This window comes from Porcisia hertigi, chromosome 32 (genome assembly GCF_017918235.1).
Source record: "Porcisia hertigi strain C119 chromosome 32, whole genome shotgun sequence".
In the NCBI taxonomy this organism is placed as follows: domain Eukaryota; phylum Euglenozoa; class Kinetoplastea; order Trypanosomatida; family Trypanosomatidae; genus Porcisia; species Porcisia hertigi.
In genome coordinates this window covers 365,252-385,364 of record NC_090591.1, presented here as the reverse complement: position 1 = coordinate 385,364, position 20,113 = coordinate 365,252, and the positions used below count along the sequence as shown (strand labels likewise).

Here is a 20,113-nt window from a genome sequence, read left to right as displayed (position 1 = left end):
TATGTATATATCGAGATACTTTCTGAATCTCAGAAAGGCGAACGGGGCGTCGGTTTATCTGCAGAGTCTTTCCTGCAACCGTTGCCCGTCGGACTCTCAACGTGACGAAAACAAGGTGAACCGACGAAGGCGGGTCCCGCGACCGACAGGGAAGATGGGTGTGGACGAAAACATGAAAATATCAAAAAGGGGGGATGTCAAATTGCATAACGGATCGGTAGAACACAAACCGCCCCGCAGGTTTCACATAGACGACAGGCATGGTGGAAGTCATACGAGGTTCGGCGTTCGAGACAAAGATGGGGAGAAAGAAAACAAATCGAATTGTGCGAGAGGAGTCGTTGTGCATCCATTCACGCGATTGTCGCAGTTTCGACCCATGAGACTCAAAGGAGAATACACAGAGGGAGATGAGGGGCTACGCGTAGGTAAGGGTACCCTCCCCTATCCCACGCATCACTCCCACGTGGCCAGCAGAGAGTCTGAGCAGAGGCCCCTTAGCCCCACTCGACCGGCCATATACTGTCGAATAATAACACATGACCAGCACGTCTTCGCGATTCACTGGGGCTGTGCCCATTGGTTTGTGTTCTTTCCGCTTCACCTTTTTCTTTCCGTTAGCCTTCCTTGTTCTTCATGTTAGCCCTAACCTTGGGAAGAGAGGCAAGGAGCGACTTGCCAAACACGCACGGAATCAACACCCCCGCCTAGCCCACACCCATACCCCCTCGTCCCTCCCAGACATACACGCAAAAACAAAACACAATAATAGTGTAGCCTTCTTTACAGCGATAGATCGACAAAAAGAGGCAGAGGCAGGTAGTAGACAGGTAAACTATGACATGTACATCGCCCTTCAAACATCGCCTAGTTAGCATGCACACACAGGCATAGGCAGGTATACCGACACACACACGCATGAAGAGGGGAAGGAAGAGATATACACAGGGACGCAAGCGACTGCGCGTACCCTATCACGGCAAGGCACACGGAGAGCGTTGAACATAAATCAAGAACCGCAGCAGGACAGCGGAAGAAAGAGGGCGGCGTGCCTGGCGCATAAAAAAAATAAAAATAAACAAGCGTTCATAGCTGGCCAATTCGAGCTTTGTGAAGCTTCGCAGTTAATATTCGCCTGCTCGTCACTGCGACAACAAAATCATGACAGGTCCCCAATAACGCTGGCCAGCTCGCCGCGGTACTTGATCAGGAGACTCAGCAAATCAGCGTCGGACACGCCTGCGCCCACTCCCATTGCACGGAGCTGCATCAACTCCTCCGCGTACCTCTGCGCCGGATCGCTGGAGGTAGCACCGCCAGTGCTCGCGGATGTGGCAGGCGCAGGGGCACTGAAGTCGAAGTCGTCGTCATCATCGATATCGTCCTCGGAGACCATATAATCAAAGGTGTCGCCTAGAACCTTGGTTACCTCGACCTTCTCCTCCATGCAGGGTGGCTCGAAGTCCTCGGGGAGCTCCGTCAGCGACTTCTCTGCTAGGCTTCTGCACTTAGCATCATATTCAGCGCGCTTGTTTCGGTATTGAACCAGTGCATCCACGTTAGCCGGGGCACCGGCATCGGATGGGTCGGGGTCGCTCCATAGAGAAACGATGGAAAGCAGTACAGAGCGGATGGTTTGCACCGGCGTCCAGCGCATCATCGCCGTCTCCTCAGAGTTCATCTCATCTACCCCTGGTGGGTGCAGAATCGAAATACACACTCGCCCATCTGGGTACACATTCGGGTGCCAGAATGAAGAAATGACTCGGAATGTCGGCGGCTCCATCGGAAATTCCTTCGGGAATGTCAGCTGCGCTTTGTACTGGCCGCCGGCATAGGGTGTGCCCTCCGGTCCGGTGAACCACACAATCCAGGTGAAAAAGCTGCTGTCCTTGAGCTCTACACGGAAACCTGCGGGTGGATCTTTCGTCAGGTTGCGATACTCCTTTTGGATATGCGGAAGGGCTGACATTTTTGTTTTGCGTGATGATGATTCGTAAAAGGAAAGATCTTTGAGTTTTTTTCCGCACCACTGGGAGAGGATGGGAGAACGACAGAGAGATAATAGCTCTACTATGTGTGTATGCGCGTGAGTTGGTGTTTTTTTTTTTGCTGGCGTGCTTGGTTAAGAGAAATAAAGAGCGGCTCAGTGTAAGACGCAGGCCGAATAAGGCACTGCAAAGCAATGTGCAAAACACAACGATTCTGATTGAGTCTGTTCGCTGCCAATAGTAACCCCCACACCCACACACACACACCGTTAAATGCACACAGCAATTGACAAAATGAGGAATGGGGGGAGGGGGGAAGGGTTCAAGAACTCGAAAACGGTCTAAAGCAAGCGATGATAACCAAGGCAAGAGTACCGCGAAAATGTGTCACTGCCAAGAGCCCTGGAAAACAATGATAACTTGACACACACACACACAAGAAAAAAGCTTCAAGAGGGCCAAAAAAAAAAACGCACAACACGTTTTGAAAAAAAAAAGAGCAGCTTTTTTTATATGTATAACACAGACACACGAACAGAGGGAAAAAATGATTTTTTTTTTTGAAGGGGTGGTGGTGGTGGTGGTGGAGCTTGTGTATGCTCGCAACTGTCTCAGTGAAATGACCTTTCTCGGGTGGAAAAACGAGTGTGAGTTGGAAGAAGGAGGAAGTAGGTGGAAAGAAAGTTGAGGCCTTCCCTTGCGCCGATCGATCACGTCGAAAGTAAACAATATATATATATGTGTGTGTGTGTGTGTGTGTGAAACAAAAAGGCACAGACAAACGCGCCAGGTAGAGACACACACACACGAACACTCTTCTTCTTCCCCTTTCCAAACCTGTCACCAACACCACACCTACACAAAGAGGGGGAAAAAACACAAGCAGCAGAGGGGGGAGGAGGGTAGAAGCAACAACGACACACAACCGGTGCAGCCGCCACGAACGATTACGCAAATAATGGAAAAAACTCGCAGCAGTGCAACCAACACGTCCTCTACCGCAAAGAAAAAGAACACACGCGCAAACAGACACACACACACACACACGCACACACACACGCAGGCACGGAGAGACGCAGAGAGTAGAACTGAGGAAGGGGGGATGAGCAGCGCGGAGGTAATGAGACGGAACAAGGGTGGAAAGAGGGACATGAGAAAGGAGGAGATAGAATGTGAGACACACATAAAATATGTGTAAAAGGACACGCACGTGGACGCACACAGTATCACGGACTTTCTGTCCGCGCTGGAGGGAAGTTTGATTGACTTTGTTCCTGTAATGACCCTTCCTTGTCCTTCCTTCCTTACCCCCCTCCGTCTGCTCTAGTGGGTCTTGCCCTTGCCATGCCCTCAAACGTCATCCACCTGTGTATGTGTACGTGCAGATTGACAACGAAAAATCGAAGCGCATACAGAGAAAGAGGTGCTCTCCGACTTGACGGGTCTCTCACATTGTTATACGTCACATTCACAGCAAAGCGGGAGGCACGGAGGATCGCCAAAGAAGGGAAGACGGAGCAAAAAGTGGGGGGAGAAGAGCAAGAGAGAGGAGGGAGGAAGGGGAAAGGGGAAAAGGAGGGGGGGGGGCTCAGTAAATCCCCTTCGTGAATCGGAAACGCTTAATGTGGTGCGTGAGCAACCAAAGAAAAGTATGATGGGGAACAGATGAGCAAAACGTGGAAACAAAAAAGGTAGAGAAAGACTAAGAGCTTAGCTGAAGCACCGCGCAAAAGCCACGCGACTGGCTCCACTTGGTTAAATCTGCTACAACAATATACCCTTAAACATATAGACATACGTGAGAGACCCCAACGCCACGCCCCTTCTCCCACACCGTAACATCGACATTACATGTTGCCAAAGCAGCAGAACACACATGCGACAACAAAATGCTTTCTTGGCGATCAGAGCACAACGTCTGCCTCTGGCGCTACTCAACCCCCATGCTGCGCAAGTCACCTCGAAGCAGCACCAATCGTGCAGATTGCCGCGTGGCGCATCTTGCGGAGTAGCGGACGCTACCCCACCAGTAGGCGTGGGGAGGCCTGCTGAAATACGTCGGAGTTGCATTGGCATTACACCATACACCCCTCCCCTCCCCTCCATCCCCCCCCTTCATGCATGGCGCAAACGTGCTGGTTATCACCAATCGCTCTCACACGGCGCCATACCCAAGGCACCTGGCCGCACGACATCTGTAGCGATACATCCACCCGGACTTCACCGCATCGTAAGCCACCTAAAGCCTTGTCGCCGCCGACACAGGGGGTTCGGCATTGGCAGTGGCACACCGGGGACGGATTGATTAATCCCTCCCCCCCCAACCCCCCTCTCCTCGCTCACAGAGTGGGTGCTGCAAAAAAAAAGAAGCTCAAAGCCAAGGAAAAGTCGCGTTGGTGGGGACTCCAAAAGCACATACAGGAGACGCGCCTCAGAGAATTTGGCAGGTTGCCTAGAGTGTTCTCGGAAAGATTATCTCGATGTGATATAATGGCGATATGAAAAGGAGAGGGTACCGTGACCATAGCCAGCACCTCCCAAAGCGGTAGTAGATGGTATGTTTCTCCTCACCATGTGCATATATATTTATGTAAATATATACATACATATAGGTACTCTCCTTTTTTAGTGTAACAGCAAGCATACCACGATAGCCCATTCGATAAAGGAGAGATCTCTCCCAAAATAAAATTAAAAAATGACAAACTTGATAAAAAACGGACTTGAGGCGGCGGCGACTGACCCACCCATACATGCACACTGTTGTACTTACCAACTGTAAGTAACCTTTGGGGGGAGAAGGAAGCCATTCCAAAACCCTCTCGTCCGCATCTTTGTTATTGATACCGGTTTACATAGCCAATTCACTCCAACAGAACCGCAGGGAGCGAGCTTCTCTTCTCGCCAGTTAAAATATGACGCACTGATGCCCCATACTTGAGCCCCAAATATCGAACACGCGCCTGCGAGGAGGAAGAAAGGGGAAGATATCCGACAACAATTCTCAAGAGCATTCGCCTGCTTAGAAAAAAGAGGCACTCAAAAAAAAAAAGCCCATGTATAAAAATATATAAAGCACAAGAGAAAGAGAAACAAAAGGTGCAATGCATACTCAAACTAGAAAGAGGGGCGGCTCAGACGTAGGCTTGCGCCATTGCCTGAATGTCACGGCAGAGCTTGAATCGTTGAAGGGAACGACGTCACCAAGACCTGGCCTCGACCGCATGCAGAAGCGATCCAATGGCACCCAGGAGAAGCTTTTACGCTGTGCCTGTGTAGGGTGTGCCCCCCCCCCGCCCTCCACTTCCCCCCTAGTCGTCGGCATCGCCCTCATCAATGTCACCGTACTGCCAAAGATTTTTGTGTTCCCTGCGAGCAATCTCTTGCGCAGCTTCGTGGAGGCGATAATTCTCAGGATCTACAGCGTGGGCCCGGCGGTCCAGCAAGGCAAGTCCACGCTCCAGCAGCGTCTCATTCAGTGAACGCACATTTTCGTTGGTCGTTACAATGTAGTAAACGTTGCCAAGACTGTCACGGTAGACGGCCTTTGCCAGCACCTCGCAGTCAGACAACTCCTCCACAGCCGCGTAGGCTAGGCCAGCAAACGAGTCCCCTGAGTCAGCAGATTTGATGAAGGCAAGGCGGCACCGCTTCGCGAATGCGGGCGTGTCACGCACCACCGCGTATTCAGGGCCGCGAGGCACAGCGCGAATATTTTTCACCGGCACTGTTTCGGTGTTACCAAAGTCAGTGAAATGCACCTCCGCCTTATCACCACGCGGGGCCTTCAAGACTGAGGCGCGGCACCACGTCTTGTCCCCACTGTACTGAGCGATCACGCGCTCATCTTTTTTGGGGGTGTAGCCCTCGCCGGCGACGGTGCGGTTAATCAGATCCTGGATGATGCCCTTTTTACTGTCCTGCTCTGCATCATAACCTTGCAAGTACAACGCCAACCCATCCCCCGCGATCTCAGTTATCATGTATGGCGCGAACTTGGACGTCTCGTCCTGGACGCGGGCCAGCATGTGCGGGTTGGCGGCGGCGCGCTCTTGCTCCATCTTCAGGGCACGCTGCGGAATCGCGCCAGTGGCGGACCAAATATGCTTCTTGGACTCCCGCGCGGTCATCTCAGCGTCGGCTAGCTGCTGCGCAAAAGGTAGGCGGTCTGAGTTTCCAACCGTTGCGAATCCCTCAGCGACCAGCGCGACAGATATGTTGGTGCCGTTCTCCAAGACGACAGACGAAATGAAGTTGCCTGCACGGTCGGAGGTGAACACCTGGATAGTGACAGCGCGCTGCTGCATCAGATCAATCGCAAAGTCTTTGGCCTCCTGTGCGAATGGGTCCGCCTTCTCGTTCGGATGAAAGGCGGTAGACGGCGTCATTATACCCGCGACCTTCACCGGAATCTGAAAGTTTTCCTTCGGAATGTACACACGCAACGAGCTGGGGCCGAGAACCAAGTCGACCACACCCTTCAGCGGTGGCGGCCGGTTACCCTGCATACCTCGCTGCAGAAAGCTTAAATAGTAGCGGCTGCGCGTCTCGCCGAGGTGGTTCAGCTCAAGCACCTTCATGGGCGGTGCAGGGGTATCACGGTGAACCCCCTTTTCCTCCTGTTTTGCGCTTTCTTCGGCGGCGGCAAGCTCGTTGGCTCTCGTGCACTTGTCGTTGCGACCCAGGAAAAAAGTAGCATAGCCGGCCTCCAGCAGCGCCACGCCAATGTTAATCCCCGTGTTCTTGACCTCCACTATCGCGGCAGGACGCATCTCCTTCGTCTCCGGCATCACCCGCGCGCACTCTACAAAGACCACCACTTTCGAGCCAATGTACCGACTGCGCACGAGCTCTTTGGCTTCCCACGCGTAGTCGTTGTATGTGACCCGCGTTTCGGGTGAGTTGCCGTCCTGGTCGCGCACTATATTCTTGCTGCAGCGCACGCCTAACAAAGACACACGAAGAAGCTTTCCAGAGGCATCATCGCGAATAACGACCGTGTCGCCGTGCACCACCTGTACCAGCGTACCCACAAACTCAAGCGGTCCCGTGTACACCGGCCCGGGAGTGCCGTCTGGGAGCGTTGTCGGAAGACCAGCGACTTTGACGACTGCGGGGGTCTTGGTGGTTGCGGAAGCCCCCTCACCATCAGCAGCAGGGACCGCAGAACCCTCCTCGCCCTCCGCGGCCTCGGGCTCAGCGACCACCACGGGCTCCACATAGTTCCTCCAACAACCCACGCGCTGCTTCTTGGCAGCCGTCTCCGCAGAGATGATGTGGTCGATACGAGTAGACAACGCCAAAGTCGCGTTGTGAACCCTAACGTAGCCCTTAGACAACAGTTCCTCCTGGAAGGAGCCTTTAGGAGACATGATTGATATCATCACGTTGTTGAACCCGTCGAGGCCATCGTAGTGCACTTTGACATTGCGATTCTGCAAGAGACGTTCAATAAAAAACTTTGCCGCGGTGTTTAGAGACTCGTCCGGATTCTCCTTTGCGGTGATGCCGGTCATGTGAGCGGCAAATTGCGTGTCGCCCAGCTCTTTGACAGATAGGATGAGAACCGTCGGCGACACCACCTTCTCAACCCGAGAAAGAAGCTGCTGGCCCTTGAGGACTTGGATTTTTTCGGCGAGCTCCTCCGGCGTGTACGACTTCATCTCTCGCACGTGTTTGGCAGCATCGCCGCTAAAGAGACCTTTCCGGGCCGCACGCGCCGCGGCGGACATCTGCAAGTAAATTTCGTAGAGTTCCTTCTCCATGCGTGGAGGCATGCGGTCGGGTAACGTAGCCAAGCCTTCCTTAAGCAACATAGCTGTCGCCTCCTGGCCGTTAGCACCCATTATACGGCCTGCGCTGCGCTGAAGTGACTCGATATAGTAGTCCTCGACAAACTGCACCTGCTTTCCAATAAAAGTAGACCGAATCAACTCGGCCGCCTCGTAGGCGTACGGCTCCTCCGGCGTGAAGCCGCCGCTTGGGATGCGGCGTGCCATTTTCGGTGCTTGAATGTAGCTAAGCGTGATTACTTTGAAGGTTGGTTGATCCGCCACCATCGGACCCATCAGGATCATGCGATCCGCATTCTCCACCGCGTACACGACGTAAGACATGGCTGGAAAACGTGTATCTACACGTGCGTCTGTGTCTATAAAAGTGTACGTCGGGGGAAGGAGGGGGAGGGGGTAACTGAAGTAGGCCTGCAGCGAAGGATTTCAAAGTGTATCCTGTCGGCTAGCGCGTCAGCGGGAAGCTTCGCCTGTGTATACGAACAGGTGAAAGCGTCTCTCGAAACCCTTGACGGTTTATTTTGCCTATCTGCTCAATGAATGGAAGGTCCTTAGTTGTGAACGTAAAGAGTGAAGGAGGGGGAGGAAGGGGGAGGGGAGGGGGAAGGGGGAGGGGGAAGGGGCGCAAAGAGCTTTGATGACACTAGATGTACACAGTTGACATGCCGAGGGTACGGAGGCCGCGCCAGTGTAATGTGCCAGAGATGTACCAAACAAAAAGGCAGTTTAAAAGGCAGGGTCGAGGGAAGAAGTGAAATGGACTTTATTTGGGGCGAGCGAGGATTCAAATCCATACGGGAGAAATGTGCGGCTGCACACACACACACAGTCGAGCAGGAAAACTTGATGGGCTGATTTCCGCATTTGCCTCGCCGCGTCAAGTGCCAAACGAAGGGAGATTGACGTGGTCGTCAGAAGGGCGAGGAGATGAACATCCGCGAAGCCGATACGCAGCACTCCAGCGCGGAAGAGTACATATATATATATATACATATATATATATTTATATACGCCGGTGTATCACATGTGGGGGATGAAGAAAACCACTCGTTGCAGAGCTCATATGTAAATGATGGAAGCGGATCAACAGGACCGATCACGCAAGTGAAGATATTTACGTGCCCAGCCCTGCCCTCTACACACACGCACACACACACACAGGTGAATACTCTCACTAGTCGATTACAGGCGCAGCTTCAATCAGGGTGCCCACCTCAGTTGGCTTGATAATACTGAGCAAGCGGGCTCTTGGCGGACTCAACCAAATACCCTTGTGACACCAGCGGTGACGCTGGGGGTGTAACACCTCCGCTGGGCCGCATCGGGGGTACCCCTCTCCTCAACATCGTCATCGTGGTGTAACCCGTGGCTGGTCAAACCATCAGACGCCATGGGTGCTCAACAGCCACCTTGCCCATGTACGCATCAACGAGACGCATCTCAGCAGCGGAGAGCGGCGCGAGAAGCGGTAGCGCCACAACGTCCCCCAAAGTACGCCGAATTGCCACGACGACCAGCACAGCACAAAATCTCACAGCAACGTGACAGTGACCGAGGCAACGACTTAGTGCAGTTACAACTCGCTGGAGTATCGGGGTGGTCAAGATGAACTCACGTTCACACCCTGCCTCGACGGGTGAGACTCCAGGGGCAAGCCTGTTAGTGCCCTTCACCGCGGCGGGCGTCGGTTGAACTTGCTCTACGACTCGAGGAATCATATGCAGAAGTTTTACCCAGCCTGGACTACCTTCGTTGCTCGTGGGTCCGTCCAACCACTTCGTCACGCAGTTGGTGATGGCGCTGAGGCAAAGATCCGCTGGTAGCTTGGAAGCGATCAAGAGGGTGTCGAGGCAGGACGCCGCCTGAAGCTGCACCCCGAGAAAAGGGTCGTCGAGGCCAGCGCGACAGATGCCCAAGACGCGAGTGAGCTGCCGCGCCAGAGAAGATCGGGCGGCGGGCCACTGCACTAGTACCTGCAACGCCGCCAAGACGGCACACCGCACGCGGTGGTTCATCTCCCCTTCCATGCCAGATAGATCCCGCTCCCAATGCACTATCAACCTCTCCACTTCCTCCTGTACACAGCTCAGTCGATGGGTGAAGATCACCTTTTCAGAAGTGGCGCCGCCATAACGTAGCGCCTCCGCCAACGACAGCAACGCGCGGCGGCGTTCCTCGATGCTTCTCAAGTGCGGCCGCTCGCGGAGATAATTCGCAACGGGATCCTTATCCCGCACTGCACCCTGTAAGCTGAGCCGCTGGACAGTTGTATCGGCAACGCTGTACCTGTCGCCTTCCTCAGCGCACACAGGCGCGTGTGATGGTGTAAACGTTGCGGCCGCAGGCTGCGCGACGTGGGGCGTCACTATTGGCAATGGCGGAGAAACTGCAGCAACCGCGTCCTCTGAGTGCGTTGCAATGGCCTTGCAGGACGGCGGACAAGTCTCTGGGACCGAGAGAAACTCACACAGTTGTTGTGAAGCATGTCGCAACGCGCCAAAAGTCAGGGAAGACACTTCCGAGACGCCGCCGTCCTCGGTTATTTGGCCACCTGCAGCAGATAACAACTCGTCTGATCCCTTGACACTCCGGTTGGACGTTGTGTGCACCTTGAGCTCCTCGGCAAACTGACAACGAGACCACCTTTCACAGACTGCAGAAGCGTCCGGAAGGGAACCCTCTCTGTCCGCGTCTGCCAAACCAAAGCTCTCACGGAGTGCCGCTCGGGCTTCCTCCTGCCTCGACGGGTCGAGGCGGCTCACCACTTTCCGAAACGATTCGGGGCACACCAGAAACACTGCGCCGAGAGCATGAAACCAGCTCCCCTGTGCGGCCCGCGGCCCAGAGCTACAATTTCCTTTTCGTAGAAGGCCCTCCAGCACGCGCACGTGGGCAAGGATGCCCTGAACAGTCATGCTCATGATGGACACTTCAACGAAGAGGGTTGAGCGGACTACGATGAAATAGTGGAGAACCTCAGCGCAGCGCTGTGCCATGGAAAGGCAGCTACCGGCGACATTGTCCGCTGTATGCAGCACCGCCATCAGCACTTCCTGTGGCGGTTCATGCGTGCGCACAATGCAGTCGAGCAAGTGACGAGCCCCAGCGCTTACGCTCGGCCGAGCGTGACTAGTGTTTCGGACAAGTGCACTCACCAGAGGAGAAAGCAGAGTGTGCAACTCCTTCTCCGTGGCCGATGGTGCTCGCGCCATCAGTACACGCAGACACCTTTGCGCGCCCTCCACAACGCGAAAATGAATGTCCTGCAGTCGAGTGATCAACCCTGCCAGGAACGCAGCAAGGTCCACACCTATCAAGGAACCAGTCTCACATAACCTCTGCCCCTCCAGGACTGCAGCATGCCGGATGGACCAGTCTGTGCTTTCCAATGATGAAAAAAAGGACGGGTGGCCATTGGGACGATGCGGTGCTGCGTAAAAATGCGCAGATGCAGCGCCCACAGCACTGGCTCCTCCTCTGCGGGCATACGAGTACGGGATTGGCGTTATGGCACCCGCCTCCGGGTGATGTCCTGTCTCTCGCGACGAACGCAATAGCTGCCGACGTGTCTTGCCTGAAAACATGGCGAGGGCATTCAAGGTGCGCGCACGGATCGCCACTGCGCTTTGCAGGTCATCTTTCATTGTGACGGTGCGTGACCCACAGGCTGTGTCTGGTGTGTGTGAGTTTGGAACCACACAGTTGCCACGGATTGGGGCTGGCGGCGCCAGCGTAGAGTGACCCGAGGAAGACTCGATGACATTGAGTTCCTGCATAGATTCTGTGCGCTCGGCAGCCAGCTGACGCTGCACGCCTACAGGCAGCGTGCGAAAAAGCGCTTCTGTCGATGCCTGGTCCAAAACGTGCAGGGACCAAAAGCACCGCCGTGCCGCATGCCGAACCTCAGCGTCGGCGTCCCGCATGCGATCCCGGAGAACGCGATGAAGGGCAGCGTTGTAGGAAGTGACAGGCATCTGAGCCGTGGTGCCCTTGGCCGCCTGTAGGTAGGAGCGCAACACTTCAAGGGAGCAGCGGCGCACTGCTGAGCTGGCACCACCGCAGCCACACACCAGCTGGCTCACGCTTTCGAGCGTGAACATACATTTCTGTGCTACAGACAGCACTGCCTGCATCGCTGCAGCCGACACCGCTGACGCTACGGAAGGACTTCCGGCGAGTCGCACCATGCAGGGCAGAAACCAAGAGCAGATAACTGCGACAGCGCTGCGAGAGGCACCGTTTTCCGCAAGAGTTTTCACGACGTTTATCGCTGCCAGGACGACTGGTGTGCGCCGGCTCTCCATCGATTGCAGAAGACATTTCTTCATGTAAAGAGACATCCACCCCACAAAGGCAGGGCGGCCGGGAACGTCATCGACAAGCAGACGCGCCACCTCTTCCAGCAGCCCAAGCTGGATACGCTGGTCACGCAACGACTGCCGCAAACCAATTGCATCCTTTGTCTGTTGCTGCTCGCGGGTGATGGCATCGCCGAGCAGCTGCACGCGACGCAACACCGCCTCATCGGACAAGGCCACATTTCCGGGATGCGCCATGCGGTTGGTGTTATGGATCTATGCGCTGCTGCGTCTTGACCCGGCATAAGTGCACGCGCTCAGTATTTCGGAAGCGGACTTATTCGCCGTTTTTTCATGTAGGGCTAAAAAGGGAATGGGGGCGGGGGTGGAGGGTGAACCAGCTACACGGCGACGTGATGCTCAGCCGCTCATCACAACTCCTTTCCCTGGCCCAACAGCGACCCCGGGCCTGAAAAACGAGGGGTATGCGTTTGGTTTGAGGGGGAGGGGGAGGAGGAGTCGCGTTTGCAACAAGAAACCTCACACTATAGATGTGGAGAGTGTGTGCGCGTCTCGCACCACCCCATAGAGGCTTGACGGTAAGCAGAGAGAAGCGGTGGCGATTGCACAGGAAGGAGCCGTGGATAGAGTATGAGCTAGCCCGAGTGAAGGATGACGGCTACGTGCCCAACACGCACACACACAGATGCTGTAACGTTCTGGTCGGAATATCTGCACTTGTGCTTGGTGATACGTAGCTTGTGGTCCGATGGCGCTGGTCGCACCACGATAATGCCCTGACAACACCCGGTGGGTCAGGGAGGGGGTTGCGGCGGTGGGGGAAAGAAATGGAAAACACGAGACGCCGTTTTTTTTTTGTACTCGCCCGCATACACGCGCACACAAACGTGCAACGACGTCCCCCCAATGCAGGGTGTTATGGGTGACTTGCTCTTGCTGTCTGCCAATCCAACTCTTAGCGTTGCTACTGGCTGCCAGGTGGATAACAGACATGAGTGCGAAGATCCCCACAGGGCCATTCACACACACACACACACACGTCGGGCCACGTTAACGAACTCAACGTTGCTTCACGCCCAACCGATCAGATTTGTAAAGGAGAGCCAAAATCGTTGCAAACAAGCAAGACAAACAACTGCCTGTTGCCCCGCGACACATCAAAGAGGATACACACGCCGAGGAGTCCCTATATGTGTGGGACTCGTGGAGGCTGCACCAGCCGTAGAGCCAGGGGGGGGGAACAGTAGTGTCGCAGAAAGACCTCGTGACTGCCAAAGATCAAACACGTCACTAGACGCTAACACAGCGCATTTTGGTTGTCTCGGAAAAGCAGCTACGAGGGCCCGCAGATTTTTACAAGCTCCGCCACAGCCCGCACAGCGGCATCCATGCCGGTGCTGCGACTGCCGGCTGCGAGTGTGTCGCGTTTTCCCACACCGGACCACTGCGCAGTAGTCACCGCAGAGCTGTCGCCGACAACAGCATTGCGCAGGCCCTCGACGCGCGAAGACGACGGCGCGGTGGACGATGATGCCAAAAAAGCCTCACTGGTGCCACTGGCAAAGCCAAGCCAATATGCGTGCGCATCCACATATCGGCGCATGTACTCCTCCGTCCTCGTGACATGGTGTGACCACCTGAGGAGCTCCTTCAGCTCCGACTTTCCGCGGGCGGAGCGCTTCCATGGCGGCACCCTGGAGAGCCTCGCGAGTCGAACCGCCTTCGACTCGTCGTCGGGGACGAGAAGTGTGAAGTCGGTGGACTCAACTCCCGGCTCCAGGGCCAGGCTCGCCAGCGGTTGAGTTTGACTGAGGCGGCGGCACTCCTTGATGCCTACAAGAAATGCATCCTGGACCTTGCGATGCACCTCCTCGGATAAAGGGCAGAGAGCCTGGTGAGAGGTGAGAGCATGGGCATGCCCTGACCCAATCGGAGATGCCTCGTCTTCGAGCGCAAGTGTGTGCTCCAGCCCATCGATGCCCTGAACAATAAGAAGCATAGTGAAGGCCTGCAACGGGGTGCCAAGGATGGTGTCCCACCCCATCGCCGTGAAGCGTGCTGCATCGCGTCCTCCGAATGGGAACAACACGACGCGCACCTCCGCCTGAGGGGCAATCTGGGGCAGCATTAGCGACAAGACAGTGTCGCAGAGTGGTGACAAGTAGGGGCCTCGCTGCGTGAGCCACCACCTAATAGCCGACGTGGTATCGCGGGCATTAACACTGTCAGCCGACACTGCCTGCAGCGCCGGAAAAATGAGCGGCAGCGCCAATGCATCGCGCACACGAACTGTGGACAGAGGCCAATTGGGCACTTGCAAAGCGCTGTGTTTCCCAACCGTGTGCAGCAGGCGCGGACTATGTATCGCGCCCGCCGCAACAACAACACCCTTTCCGATGGGGATCGTAACGAGCGCCTTTGCACCGCCGCGGCTGCGGCACACTTGCACACCTGTCACAGACACGGCGCGTTCGGTTGCACCGTCGCCCACCTTCGCCGCCAAATCGAGCCCCACTGCTGTGTACCCTGTGAGGACACTCAATCGACTGTGCAGGTTCTCTGCCTCGATGTCGCCCAGAACCGCAGAAGCCAACGCCAGGCGCCTGCTATCCTCGTCGAGGTACAAATATGAAGGGAATACACAACCCCGCTTCACAGGTGCGGAAACAGTGGGGTGATAAGGAGCAGCCAGACCGATGGTCTTGACAGCTTCAGCAAAGGCCCACGACAGAGGGCTTCGCAGCACGGCGAAGCGCATGGGCAGCCGGGCCCATTGTGGCAAGGATTTCTCACAGCTCTGAGTCGTGTTAGGCGGTGGACAACTGGCGGTCAGCGCCGCCTCTGTCGTGGCAGGATAAAGGGAATTCATGTGCATGCCCCAGTCTAACCGTGCGGTGCCGCCCACGCCGACGCCGCGGGGGTACGGCGCGTAATGGAGCAGACGATATCGCTTCACCTTGGACTCTTCCGCGGCCAGGGTTGCGCCGTCCGCACCCGAGGGGGCCGCCGTGGTGGTCTCATCAGCCTTGGAGTAATGAAAAGGGCGCTGTGCGAGATACCCCTCATCAGGCGTCTCTCTCAGGAAAGTGGGGCGCACACCCCTCGGCATCGCGTCTGGTGGCACATTGACAAGATCCGGCGAAAAGGATAGTAAACGGTCGCGTCGTCCGACTTCGAGGAGAAACGCGGCTCGAGACGCCGGCTGCGGATCGCTTCCACTCTCAATCAGAAGAATATGTGATGTTTTCTCGGTGCGACGCAGTAGCTCCGCGGCGGCGGCAAGCCCCGCAGCGCCCCCGCCAATCACCACATAGTCGCTAGGAGGGATATTCGCAGTGCTGTGATGGCTTTCATACGATGGTCGCAGTTGATTCGTGGAGCGCGGACGGAAGTAGCGGTACCAGCAAACGACGAACACCGCCACAAAGGTGGCCAACTCGACCAACATATCCGTTCGATATTCACCACGACAGAAATGAAAAAAATAAGGGGGGGAGGACCAAGCTTGAGTGTCCCGCAAATGTGTTTTTGAGTGGGTGTGCCGTGCGCGCACTGCGAAAGGGGTCGCCGGCCACCTCCCAACCTTATCGGGAAAACGGGCTGACAGTGATGAGAGAAAACAGAAACACAAAGGAGGTATTCGTTGGGATGGGAAGGGGGAGAGGGGGCAGGGTGCCACACAGTGGAGGATGTAGGGGGTTGCAACAACAAAAAAAAAACACAAGAGCATATACTTTGTCGATTGGTTGTTGTTTGGCGTGTCTATTCTTCAGCACAAGGTCAAAGTCCAATGCCACAATCTACCCCAACGTCACGCCCCTTCTCCCACACCGTAACATCGACATTACATGTTGCCAAAGCAGCAGAACACACATGCGACAACAAAATGCTTTCTTGGCGATCAGAGCACAACGTCTGCCTCTGGCGCTACTCAACCCCCATGCTGCGCAAGTCACCTCGAAGCAGCACCAATCGTGCAGATTGCCGCGTGGCGCATCTTGCGGAGTAGCGGACGCTACCCCACCAGTAGGCGTGGGGAGGCCTGTTGAAATACGTCGGAGTTGCATTGGCATTACACCATACACCCCTCCCCTCCCCTCCATCCCCCCCCCTCCATGCATGGCGCAAACGTGCTGGTTATCACCAATCGCTCTCACACGGCGCCATATCCAAGGCACCTGGCCGCACGACATCTGTAGCGATACATCCACCCGGACTTCACCGCATCGTAAGCCACCTAAAGCCTTGTCGCCGCCGACACAGGGGGTTCGGCATTGGCAGTGGCACACCGGGGACGGATTGATTAATCCCTCCCCCCCCAACCCCCCTCTCCTCGCTCACAGAGTGGGTGCTCGACTCCTGAGAACGTACCGAGGAACCCCCTTGTCGCCTAGGAACCAGGGCTCGTAATTGAAACAACAAAACAGAACAGAGTATGTGAAAAAGAAGGGGGATAAAGTGGCTGGAGATAGGGAGATGTAATACAAATGAGGGACTACTTCGGGCGTCAGTGTACATCATAGGGGTTAGGATCTGCAACATGAGTAGGAAGAGTAGTCCCTCTTTCTCATATTCCCGTCCCCCCTTTACCCCCCCCCTTTTGGGAGGGGGGGATAGAGGGGAAATCGCATGCATCTCACTTGCACGGCAACCACGAAAGTAGGGGCAGAGAGCGCCCAAACGAAGCTCAAGCTGGGCACAGCATCCAGTGCTTCACCCACGGGACTTGCACAGAGGTAGTGCATTATCCAACTCCCCTATACTGACGTACTTGTATATCTAAAAGAATCTAGATATACGTCTATATGTAGATCTACACACACACACACACAGAGAGAGATTTGAAATGGACACAAAGCTCCAGATGAGCGGGTGATGGCGTAAGTAGGAAACAGGGAGACCGCCAGTCTCCGCGTTTTCCTTTCATTTACCTCTTTCGTTAGAGCGCATATATTCTTCCCCCTCCCTTCCCCCTCCCCCCTCCCTTCCCAAAACACTGCGATAGATGATGAAGCATAAAGAGTACACGGCACCACCACCTCGGATATCCCCCAAGCCCTCCTCCTCCTGCTCTTTGCACCGCCTCGTGTTTCATTGAGAGCCTCCCTATTCGCTACACCGCTGGCGTATCCCCCATGATCTCCTCCCTCTCAAAGCCGCCGCCCCAGCCCGCCCTTCTTATCATCGCACCGGCAGGACCCAAGCAACGTGGAGGAAAGTAGAGGAAGCAGGAACTGACACAAACAGCAATAAAAAGATATGCGTTCCTGCAAGCCCCATCTCATGTCTAGACAGAGGAGAGGCTTCGGGGAATAGTGTGTGTGTGTGTCTACGTGCGTGTATGTTTGTGTGGAGGGGGGGAGAAGGGGGGAGAAGGGGGGAATGAGGAAAGGGGTAACTGGGATAAGAGACAAAGTCACACCAAAAGTCGACATGAGCCTCTTCCTTGGGCTCCTCTTTCCTTCGTACTTTGTTGACCCCATGCCTTCTTTTTTGTTTGTGCTACTCAAATGGAACCCATGAAAACAAATCACAAATGCCTAAGTCGATGAAGTAAAGAGAAACAGGGGGGCAAAAAAAAAAACAGGCGAAGAGGAGAGAAGAGAAAGGGGGGGAGGAGGAGGAGGAGGAAAGGTGTGAGTGTTCTACACTCACACGAATCCACAGCACGACAAACGCAAAGAGACAGTGAAGAGGGGAAAGGGGGGGAGACCAGCTGGAACAACCGAAAATGCAAACATGCCCAAAGAACCACTCATGAGACTCAAGCACAGCTTTCGCCTGCACCAATGAGACCCAGAGAAGTTCATAACTATTACTGAATCAATCGTGGCAAACAAGTCAAATACGCCAAAAGAAAGGGCAAAATGAAAGGAAAAGCTGACAAAAAAGGGGAGGGTGGAGGAGGAGCGGGGCTGTAGTGGTAAACGCAAAAAAAAACAAAAATAGAGGCCTGGAGAGGGGAAGGGGGGAGGGAGAAAAGTAGCCCACAAACGAGAAGATAAAACCGTGGAAATTCAAAGGAGGCTACTTGAAGAGTGTTGTGGTACATACATCAACACTTTCCAGCCACTTTGGAAGAGGGTGTGTAGAGAAAGTCAGTTAGAAGGGGGCCGCTGGAGAGAGGGAGAGGGCAGCGGCTTTTTGAGTACACAAGACACATGCAATTTTGAAAAAAAAATGAGGTAGGAAGACAGGCAAGGAAAACATGGACGGGGGAACAGGAATCAGCGAAACAATGGTCACCAGAAGCCGCAAGAAGTTTGAAGGAATACCGCGAAAAGTTTGCGCCTATCACCACAGCTACACATACACGTACACTCACACACACACACACACACACTCCCTCCCTATCTGAGGCTGCACTCCTTTCGGTGAACCCCTTAGCAGTTGGAGCCCTGCCCATATCAGCCGCACACGCTATACGCATTTACCTATCACACAGTCCTTCGCAACAGCAGGATAAACAGGAACTGAATCAAGGAGAAAAAAAGAAGGGAAACCAACAGCATTACAGCATCATCACATTTTTCAGTGAACATCACCTCGCTGCCACTCCGATCCCTCAGAGTGCCTGCGCATAAACACAAATATGTTCCCCTCACTCTCGTTTTGATATCCTTTGCTGGTGTCAGCACCTGGGTCAGACGTATCTCCTCCACCTCACACGCCCAACACAGCAGAATGTGAATTTAAAAAAGACGACTGTCCTGGGCATGTGACCTTTTCCGTCTCCTTCAAAGGAGGGCTGTTCTGCGCGCCATTTAAACTCATAAATTCACGAATACCAACCAAAGGGCAACACCGAGGACTTTCACTTTTTCCAAGTACAGACATGCAGGGAAGGAGGAGGAAACAGACTGGCACTGAGCAGAAGAAAAAAAAAACGCCAAGACAGATCCACATGAGAAGCAAACGAGGTGGGTGGAATCAGAACCGCGTAACAATTCAAGTGAGGAGCCTGACCTACGCAAAGGAGATCGAACAACTGAAAGGAAGGGGGTTTTCAGAGTAGCGCTTTGAAAAGCGTAAAAATGGGTGGGGGGGGGTCCAAAGTTCTTCAATAGTGTGTGTGTGTCATGGTGAATTCGACCCCCCCCCTCCTCCACTCCCCTCGGGTCAAAGAGCAGTGAAAGAGGACATGTATACGTACAGAGTGCATGCGCGCTTGCCAGCCGGTAACACCACCAGATGCCTCAGTTCTCAGACTCACCCGAATACCACCCGAGAAAGAAAAGATCAACAGACGCGCGCACACACACACAACCACCAGCAAAAGATACCAAGACCCACCGTAGCCCACACGAAAAGAGCAACGGGAAAAAAGAAAAAGTGATACAACGCCGCCAACGAACATACACAGTTCACTACTCCCCCCCCCCTTCCTGACCTTTATTGTACTCCCGCAACAAAATCTGTCAACGACACAGGGGTCAACATGGCAAGGTAGAGCTGAAGAAAATGGACGGGGGTGGACAAAGACCACACAAAACACACACACACACACACACACAGAGGAAAATAAAGGGAAGAAAGGAAAAAGAGAGGAGGGCTGAAGCGTCAGTGACATCCAGGAAAACTTTCACAGTAATAAAAGCGTGACTACGAAAATACAAACCTATAAACACACATACGCGCCAGAACCGAAAAAAAAGGAAGCAGGAGTTCCCCGAATGCACCGCGGCTTATTTATAGCGAGCTGCATCTTTCCCCCAATTCGCTCAGCACCCATACACTTTCTCTGAGTCACTGACTGATGCTAATAACGACGGTTTCCTCCGCTCACATGCCAGCATCGCCTGACCAGATCTCATTAGAGACAAAAGACGTAGAACGAGGAGTCCCCCTACAGCGCAAGCAACCATCCACGAGCTTCGTTGTTCTTTTCGCCCTTGAGAAGCCCTTCTACCCCACAGAGGACACTAGCACGCCACCACAAACATCTAACGACTGCGCCCCCCCCCCTCCAAGACGGCGGTGTGTGGGCCAAGCGAATCGGTCCCCGTGTGCA

At 54.6% G+C, this 20,113-nt stretch overlaps 4 protein-coding genes across 4 annotated transcripts; all 4 read right to left on the bottom strand.

Annotated features, from left to right (window-relative positions):
• Positions 1 to 1,159: 1,159 nt before the first annotated feature.
• On the bottom strand, positions 1,160 to 1,972 carry JKF63_02458 (uncharacterized protein; the record flags this gene model as incomplete). The annotated part of the gene is made up of 1 exon (XM_067898483.1): positions 1,160 to 1,972. The coding sequence occupies one exon, from the start codon at positions 1,970 to 1,972 to the stop codon at positions 1,160 to 1,162; it is 813 nt and encodes a 270-aa protein (XP_067754640.1).
• Positions 1,973 to 5,302: 3,330 nt separating this feature from the next.
• On the bottom strand, positions 5,303 to 8,107 carry JKF63_02457 (uncharacterized protein; the record flags this gene model as incomplete). Its single annotated transcript, XM_067898482.1, has 1 exon — positions 5,303 to 8,107. The coding sequence occupies one exon, from the start codon at positions 8,105 to 8,107 to the stop codon at positions 5,303 to 5,305; it is 2,805 nt and encodes a 934-aa protein (XP_067754639.1).
• Positions 8,108 to 9,156: 1,049 nt separating this feature from the next.
• Positions 9,157 to 12,339, bottom strand: JKF63_02456 (uncharacterized protein; the record flags this gene model as incomplete). The annotated part of the gene is made up of 1 exon (XM_067898481.1): positions 9,157 to 12,339. One exon carries the CDS (start codon positions 12,337 to 12,339, stop codon positions 9,157 to 9,159), a length of 3,183 nt encoding a protein of 1,060 aa, XP_067754638.1.
• Positions 12,340 to 13,435: 1,096 nt separating this feature from the next.
• Positions 13,436 to 15,550, bottom strand: JKF63_02455 (uncharacterized protein; the record flags this gene model as incomplete). The annotated part of the gene is made up of 1 exon (XM_067898480.1): positions 13,436 to 15,550. The coding sequence occupies one exon, from the start codon at positions 15,548 to 15,550 to the stop codon at positions 13,436 to 13,438; it is 2,115 nt and encodes a 704-aa protein (XP_067754637.1).
• Positions 15,551 to 20,113: the final 4,563 nt, after the last annotated feature.